This window comes from Arachis stenosperma, chromosome 2 (genome assembly GCF_014773155.1).
Source record: "Arachis stenosperma cultivar V10309 chromosome 2, arast.V10309.gnm1.PFL2, whole genome shotgun sequence".
NCBI lineage: Eukaryota > Viridiplantae > Streptophyta > Magnoliopsida > Fabales > Fabaceae > Arachis > Arachis stenosperma.
In genome coordinates, this window is record NC_080378.1 from 51,792,537 (window position 1) to 51,801,879 (window position 9,343).

General features: G+C 32.6%; 1 protein-coding gene across 3 annotated transcripts; it reads right to left on the reverse strand.

Moving 5' to 3' along the window:
- Nucleotides 1–915: 915 nt before the first annotated feature.
- On the reverse strand, nucleotides 916–5,907 carry LOC130960561 (rRNA-processing protein fcf2-like). Of its 3 annotated transcripts, none has more exons than XM_057885987.1 (7): nucleotides 5,533–5,907; nucleotides 4,440–4,501; nucleotides 2,956–3,190; nucleotides 2,579–2,639; nucleotides 1,855–1,932; nucleotides 1,587–1,702; nucleotides 916–1,335 (listed from the first exon to the last, which is right to left on the reverse strand). In XM_057885987.1, exons 3-7 carry the CDS (start codon nucleotides 3,186–3,188, stop codon nucleotides 1,224–1,226), a joined length of 600 nt encoding a protein of 199 aa, XP_057741970.1. In that variant the 5' UTR covers nucleotides 3,189–3,190; nucleotides 4,440–4,501; nucleotides 5,533–5,907; the 3' UTR covers nucleotides 916–1,223. The 3 variants fall into 3 exon arrangements, with proteins under 3 accessions (XP_057741970.1, XP_057741968.1, XP_057741969.1); XM_057885985.1 differs by having other exon boundaries at nucleotides 4,409–4,501; XM_057885986.1 differs by lacking the exon at nucleotides 4,440–4,501.
- Nucleotides 5,908–9,343: the final 3,436 nt, after the last annotated feature.

Consider the following 9,343-nt stretch of genomic DNA (forward strand, 5'->3'; position numbering starts at 1 on the left):
ATATAAAGTATTTTATTAGATAAATCGTAATAATATTTTAATATTTTATTATTATATAAATATAAAATAACTTTTTAATTATTTTTAATGTCTTATTTTAAATATATCAAGTATTTAAAATATCTTTTTGTTTTAATAAATAATAATATATACTATATCTAAATTTATTTCAAGAATATTTGTTAAACACGCTGACACGTAATGGTATTTAGGTGTGTCCAAATGTGTCCGAAAAAATTTTTTTTATTTTTTATTAAGACACGATTGGACACCGCAGACACGCATATCGGACGAGTGTCAGTAAGTGTCGTGTCCGAAATGTGTTCGACACGCGGACACAGCAACTCAGCGAAGTGTCCGTGCTTCATAGGTTTTAATCAATTCAGCAATGAAATATATTCCGATGAAGGGTTTTGAGGAAATATCGAGTGGTGGGAGAGGCACGACAACTGTTAAATGGAGTATTCTTCAAAATCTAAAAAAACCAAGGAGACCGAGGCTAGGTGATATGGTTTTTGTTAGTTCTACAATATTTCATAGTGTATTTTGATAATTAACAAACCCAAATATAATTTATATTTTTATTAATGTGCTATCTAACATTTACTTAAATGTAAAATGGACTAGAGATTATTTCTTTAAGTAATATAAGGGAACCAACATTAGTTTCTTAGTTAACAACTTCCATCCAAGGGAAAAAGAAATGACAACGAATTGGATTTGTTTGGGTTTTATCCAATTATTTCGGTCATTTGATCCAATCTAGGAAAGAAAATGTAATCAAATCGGATAGGATTTGTGAGTTGAGATTTTTGTCTTTTTGTTCACCCCTACTATTTTAAACAACAGAAAGGGAAGCAACACCCGATGCAATTACAATTTGCTTAAAGCTCTGAGAAAGCCGCAACATCGAAATAGCTTGTAATACACAAAATCCATTGATTTTGCAGCAAAATGTTATACGTCTCTTCATGCAAAATTTTACCCTTGACAACAGTTTATAATTTACAAAGTCTCATCAAAGAAATTCTAGTAATTACCAAACTTTTTAAACACGAGCATTGACACACAAATGCTGTAATTCCATCAATAACTTAAAAGACTGTTACAGATCATTATCGACTATGGCAACGGACAAGAACTAACGTAATCAAACCCCCCTCCAACCCAAAAAAAAAAAGGGGGCAAAAATAGCATCTATGAATTTTCCAAGTGATCGAAATTCAATATACCCTCCTTTCCTTTGCTCGCTTCCAGGAATTCCGACCCCTAATCTTCCACTTGGTATTGCCCACAGGTCGATTTTGTTCTTCAATTTCACGTACCTTTCGCTTCCTGCAATGAAGATGATGAACGAGGTGAGTAAATATCCCAAAAAGCATAGCAACAAGTACAAACAAAACAAACCAACTTAGGAATGGTATTTTTTTAATGGTCCAAAATTTAAATGGTCAGGACTTTTATGACCCAACTGCCTTATTTTGGCAGATAAATTAGATGGTCCCACCGAATGGTCCATTTTGACAACCCTCGTATTTTCTGATTAACCAGTGGAATGTGTCTTTTACTGCAAGTGCCTATTTTACCTATATGCCGCAAGCTTTTGATCAGAAAGCAACTCATCTGCAATGGTTGCTTTCCTCTCCTTCTTTGTTAATCTTTCCGAGTAGAATTCTGATGCATCTTCTACAACTGTTCCCACCTGGTCATATTCAAATGACAAAAATAAATAAATATTAAATAAAGTAAAAATTGAATGCTCACCAGGTGAGATTGTAATTTTATAGCAAGTAACATCAATCATATGCTTGCCTATGATATACATACAGATTGGGTATACAACAATGAACTTGCCTGGAAATACTTGGGAAGTGCCTTTGATTTAGATTCACCCTTCTTATAGTGCCGTTTTGGATCTAACGCGGACCTCAACTGTAACAATAAACACAGTAAGAGTGTAAGGATCCCATTCCACTTGTGAAACTAAGGGATAAAAGTTTGTGTGTTGTATAAAAAGTAAATGTTAGGCGACCAATATTTTTCTCTTGTATTTGTCTTGCATTTGAGCCAACATTAATCAACTCATTTTTTTTCTTTCACCAAGTATTAATCACCTAACATTCTCCTGAAAAATATTACATAGCTATTATCATGATACAAATAATTGGAAACATCCAAATTTGTTATTAATGAATACTATATACATGCCTACACATTTTACTCCCCAAATGCTAACCGATCCCATTGAACTTTCAGCTGCCTGAAAGTTTGTCTTCCCATTATAAACATATACAATATAATTTACTTCAATCAAGCTGAGAACACTAGCTAAGTTTTCAGGAAGCATCAAACACCCCACAAATCATTGAAAATAGTAAAGTTGGCTGTTGGCCCAAAACAAGGGGTAAAATGGACTATGAACAGGGATCTTGTTAGCCAAAAGGCCTAACATGAAATAAAGTTAACTTGACAAGGAATCTAAATCTGAGTAACTGTTCTTTCCATTTTGAATGTAGGTGAATGTTGCCCAATCCAAGGAAAATATAAAATGGCAAACATATCAAAACTCAAAAATCACCTTCAACAACTTTAGATCTGTCTGCAACTCAGGAGTGATGGTTTGAGCAGGCATGTCAAACCTGACAAACATATACATAAAATCAGATAACTACATAATTTCTTTTTATAGTTTTCCAGAAAAAAAAAAAGGTTGGGGGAGGGGGGGGGGGGGGGGGGGGGGGGGGAAGAGAGAGAAAGATATAACTAAACAATCTCCTAATTCTATCTGATTAAAAATGGAAGTCACCACCCCTATACCCAGCCCCAGCTAGTCAGCTGTGTAAAACTACTTAAACAAGTAATAAAAATAAGATTTTTTTGTTTTAAAAAACAAAAAGAAACTTAACCATGGTTGCATTGCAAAAGAAAATTTGCTCCAGAAAATATATTGCATACCAATCTTTTCCAGCAGTATCTTTAGCTTGTTTCCTCAGTAATTTGTTTAACTTTCTGGGATCATTAGGAGGAACGAAAAGGCCATCAACAAGCTCTGTATTGGGTTTCCAAAGACTACTATTAGATGCCTCACTTTGAGGTTTGTTATGACAAGCATCTGCGGCTTTTGATGATGATGGAATCAACAGCTGTGGTTGCCATGAAAGTCCAACCAGCAGTTTACCCTCCGGCATCCCTATACCGAAGCAGATTGCACAATCAAATAACCAAGCGTTACATTTAATCTCTTTTTTAAAAGAAAAATTGACAATCTAAATGAGATAAGCTAAAGAATATATTCTTATATATCAAAACTATAGTAAATTTCATAAAACATCATGGAAACTATGCAAATATTTATGGCAAACTTTGAGAATTGCAGCAGTGTCTAACAAAATGAGCATGGTAGGGGACAAACCAAATTAAAATTAAGTAATATTAAGTTAAAAAAGGCATAAAACTTAATATAAGGTTGGAAGTGCATAAAAAAGAACAAAATACAAAATCTTATTCAGAGGGAACTCAAAAAGTTTATATTTTCCACCTTTTTGGGAATTTTTCAAAATAAAATACCCCTTTGTAATTATCAAGACAACAAAAATAACCCATCAACATTTTTGTTTCAGCATAAAGTTTTAATTATCAAAACCAAGAAACTAGACAGCAACATTAGAACCAGACTAAGAAAACTTTTCCTAGGCATGATATTTATTTTTCCCATTGTTACTTTGATAATTAAAATTTTGAAATATATTATACAAAACGTCATCAAATCACATTCATAGCACATCTGAACCTCGGTGGCTTCAAGTTACAATATCAAAGTAAATTACATATGAATTAATTATGACATATTTATAAGTTTTAGTTTTCTACCATTATGGATACCAAACTAGTAACTACAACTTGTTTTCAAAATGAAAGATGCTAGACCTCTGGTTCAGCCACCAACTTACTTGGCATTCTAAATTGAATAAACTATTTGAGTATTGATTATTGTAACTCAAATTAGGAATAAGGAAATGATATACAGTTAGAATGCTAACAATTTAAAATCATATATCATATCTCATATCTATTTTTAGAGGAATCCGATCACACGCAAACACTTCATCATTCACACTCCTTCATTTACCCAAACACTACCATTACCACACACAAACACTTCATTGTCATTCACACAGTCACAACATATATTGCATATACATACAAAACTGTTTCTGGTACAAGCAAATTAAGGATCCAGAATGTTAATTAGTTCATTCTGTTGTAAAGTAACAAGGTTTAATCACAAAACTAGAAGATATCGACAACATATATTCTTAACAGATTAGGTTATCAACATTCAATAATCAATTAATCACAAAACAAGACATCAAGAGGCAAAAAAAACAGAAGAGAGGAGATCGGTGACCGGCAGCGAGAGAGAGTATAGAGGAAGCAACCGAAACTAGGTGAGCAGAGAGCACAGAAGTGGCGGAAAGGCACAGAACACCAAAGCGAGAGACTACATCAAGAACAACAACACAGGTCAAATCACAAGCATTTTACAAATAAACAAAACACAAGCATTTAGCAAATTAATTCAGTAAACTAAACAGGAAATAAATGAACACAAGCATTTAGCAAATTAAATAAATATAACCTTGACTACATCTCTTATTATCTTATTGAGAGTGACACATGCTTATCTCTAATGCACAAAACTTGCCTTCAAATTCCCATTTTATCATCCTACTTCCAAGTAGAGATGGCAACGGGTCCTCATGGGGGCGGGGACATGCAAAACCCTCCCCATCCCCCCAATAGGTAACAGGGACCCGAATCCGCTGGATATCCGGATTTCTGTGGATTTAAAAAAAATCCAAAAAAGAAAGAAAAAATTGAAAAAGAAAAAGATAATCCCCAAGGTAATATATGTTCTTCTTTAATATTAAATGTAATCTTGATGATTAAATTGTATTAAGAATCAGGGTAATATATGTTCTCTTCTCTTTATCAATTATAACAACAACATTAGTACTGGTCTTTCTTAAAAGAACCAACTAAAAAAAGAAAATACAACAATTAAAATAAAGATATTAAAATGAGTCAAGGCAACACCAAATCATATGAATTGCTGCAAGTTCTTCTTTAATATCTACATTGCATATACAAGACTTCAAGATACAAATATGCATGACAACAATAAATTCAAATTCAACAATGAAACAAGATCAGTTGTATACACAGCAGCTCACTAATTTTGTAATTCAAATTCAACAATGGCACAAGAAGCATACACACTGAACCATTTTGTTTAATCGTCCTTAACTCAATTTCAAAACAACAACAAACGCAAGTAATAGTGCTTCTTCAGCAACAACACCCACAATCATCTCATCATCATTATTGATCACTAAAACTAATCAGCACCCTCAACAACATTCTTGCTATAATAATGGTCCCAATCTTCTATACCAGCATTGCTTTGTCTTCAATTACCAAACTCTATCAAGGTCAGAAGACACACATTGAATAAAATTACAGAAGACTTACCGGAAGGAAGAGCAGCGAACGGCGAAGAGACTGACAGACGAGCTGCGACGAAGACTGGAGAAGATCTTGCTGGAGACGGAGACGAAGACCGGGTTGGAGGCGGCGGCGACGTTCAGGCTGCGACGACGATTCTTTCTCAGCCCTAAGACGCAGGAAGACGATATTTTGCGGTTAGACCGTGAGAGTGAGAGACGGTGGCGGTAATAGGGGAGGAACGTGGCGGTGAAAGGAGAGGAGGGTGGCGGACGGCGGTGAGAGGAGAGCCAGAGAGGTGCGAATTTCTGAGATGAAATTGTGAGAGAGGATGTGAATTTTGGAAGTGGAGAGAGTTTGAAGTGACGCCACTGCAGAGGAGGGTGATAGGGTAAGGTAGGGCTCGGCTTTGGAGTGAGCTGAATTCACGAGCTTGATTCAGGGCTAGATTCATTATCAATTGAGCTTATTTGATAAGTTCAAGTTCGACTCGTCGAAAGTTCACAAGCTGGTTCGAGCTCACCAGCTGACTCAAATAATAAAATCATAATCTATAATTCTATCTTAATAAATTATAATTTATATATTTTAAAAAATATTTAAAAATATCAATTTTATATATTTTCTATCTTTTAATAAATTATAAATTTTTTATTTATATTTTACATCAAAAGTATATATAAAAAATAAATATAAAATTTTAAACAATAAAGATGATTAATATATATATATATATAATTATATATTATTATTTCATATGTATATATATAATATTAAAAGTATATATTAAATGCATATAGAATATGTGTTATATATATATATATATATATATATATATAATCGAGTCAAATGAGTTGAGGTTATCCTAGCTCAAGCTCGGCGGGCTTATTTATTTTATGAGTTCAATTCCAAATTTAAACTTGGTTTACCAGCTCACGAGCTCATCTTATCGAGCTATTAACGAGTCGAGATCAAGTTGGCCCATGAGCTGACTTAACTCACTTCCAGTCTTAGAGTTAGGATTTTCTTTCTCAAAACTAACATATATATTACAGGAAGCGTTTCAGGTATACTCCTATCTTTTTTGGAAGTTTAAAATGCTATAATTTAGAATCATTCAGATTTAATATAATAAAAAAGTTATCGACTCCGATGTAAGGGAATATACATTACGTAGATATGCACAAAAGGAACTCCATAGAAGAGTTGTAACTGCGACTTAATGTTGCAGGTTTTGTAGAGGTAAGCATGTCATTGTAGTCTTTAGTCCAATAAATTGGTATAATGTGCATGTGTAGCTTCAAAAGCGTGAGACAGCCAATTTCATCATGGGTTGAAAATGTGTTTTGTTGATCCATGCCAAAAAAAAAATTGAAAATATTCTTTTAAATTAATTATTTATTTTAATACTAACAAAAAAATTATTTATTTATTTATTTATATGTTATGCATAGAGAGACGTTTTAGGCTAAAGATAAAATGAGAATAATAACTAAGACGTTGATTTTTATTTTTTAGACAAATAAACTCTTTGATTTTGTAATATATTGTTTCTTTTATGTAATTTTATGGTAATAATACTTTTTAATAATAATGAATTTTATATATATATATATATATATATATATATTATTCTTAAATTTTCTAAATGTATTTTTATATTATATATGTTATCATTTTTATCTAGTTTATATTGTTGAAAGTAACGTTTATAAATATTATACATTTACTTAATCATTCATATTACAACTATTTATATTTTTTGTGCTATTATACTTTAAATTTGTAAATTATTATTGATAATTTTATTATTTTTATAATTATTTAAAAATACTTTGCAAAATATCTCTTTTATAAGTTACAATACTTTAAAGACTATTTTTGAAATTTCCTCTATTCTTGAATTTTATCAAGTATATATTATTAATTATTATATCATAGTAAAAATTATTTTACAAATATAATATAAGGATAAAATTATTTCACAAACTAAGTTGAGATGAATAAAATATATTATTAGTTTAAGAATATTTTTTAAAAAAGTTGTCTAAATGATCAACTAAAATTTTTAGTTTATATTTTTTTTTCTCGTCGAAGTAGACCAAAATTTTAGAAAAGTCAATTAAATTATTCCTTTGAGAGGTAAAAATATTAATATTTAAGTATAACATTGTTTGCGATGTTGTTGTAATATACAATAATTAAAAACAAAAAGAAGATGTTTTATTTTTTGTTATTTCTGTAAGAAATTAGAAAAATAAATATAATAAAACGAACATTAATAATTATAAAATTTAGTGATTCTACAGCATAAATTTATAATACAGATAGTATTTATTGAGAAAAATAAATATTAATTCTAATTTCTAAGAGAATATAAGTAGCACAAATTCAGAACAGTAATAATATTTTTTTAAAAAATATATTGATTGTAAGAAAAAATAATGTTAAATAATTTTAATTTCAGAAATTATAAAAAAATATAAAATTATCGGAAATAGAGAATGACATGAAAAAAGAAGTGGAGTTACTGAATTAGACGTACTAAAGTAGTATATTTTACTTATGGATTTAGTTAATATGTGGAGTTAAACTTCAAAGTGGTCCCTAAACTTGCACTCGACCCTCAAAGTGGTCCTTAAATTTGCAATGGCCCCAATCTTATCTCCGAATTTAACACATGTGGTTCACGGTCGTCCCTGAAATATTTTTTCGGGGAATATTCCTTAACGGCGCGCTGACGTGTATGGAGAGGCGCCACGTTGGAGAGGTAACGGTTATCTGACATGGCTGTTATCTTTTTTTAACTCAATTTAGTCCCTGAAATCATTTATAACCCTAATCCCCAATTTATCACTAGAAACCAGACTGTTTCTTCTTCTCTGCTCTCCTTCGTCTTCCCTGGCACCGTTGAGCTTGATTTGAGTGGGTCATGATGGGTGGAGGCAGCAACCATGTTAGTAGCTCCAGTAACTGACGATCCGAGAGAAGCTGTGGGAGGAGAACCACCAGAAGTAGTCACGAACAACTTCCAGATAAGTGTGGGTGTGGTAGCCGACCCGTCCTGAAGTGGTCAGGAACATAGGCGAATCCAGAGAGACCATTTTATGGTTGTCCTAACTACAATGTAAGTGATTTTTGTTAATGAATATACCTAGCGTGGTTGCTTATTCAATTTGTAACATTTCTTCTCCTTGGGCATGAAATGTGATTGCAGAGTGTTGGCAAGAGGTGGTGTGGTCTCTTTATGTGGGCTGACAAAGTTGCTGATGAAGAAGAAGAAAGTGACAAAGGTAATTCTGGCTTTGAAATGGAGGAGTGGAGAATGAAATTTGCTTGGAAGCTTGGAAGCTTCGAGTCTGAAGTTAGGGCTCCAAAACTAGCATTTTGTTTGTTGTTGGTTGCTGTTTGATGAGCGGATAATTTATACGCCTTTTGGCATTGTTTTTAGTATGTTTTTAGTATGTTTTAGTTAGTTTTTAGCATATTTTTATTAGTTTTTAGTTAAAATTCACTTTTCTGGACTTTACTATGAGTTTGTGTGTTTTTCTGTGATTTCAGGTATTTTCTGGCTGAAATTGAGGGACCTGAGCAAAAATTTGATTCAGTGACTGAAAAGGACTGCAGATGCTGTTGGATTCTGACCTCCCTGCACTCGAAGTGGATTTTCTGGAGCTACAAAAGCCCAATTGGCGCGCTCTCAACGGCGTTCGAAAGTAGACATCCTGGGCTTTTCAGCAATGTATAATAGTCCATACTTTGCCCGAGATTTGATGGCCCAAACCGGCGTTCCAAATCAGCTCAAAACTGCCCGGCGTTAAACGCCGGAACTGGCACA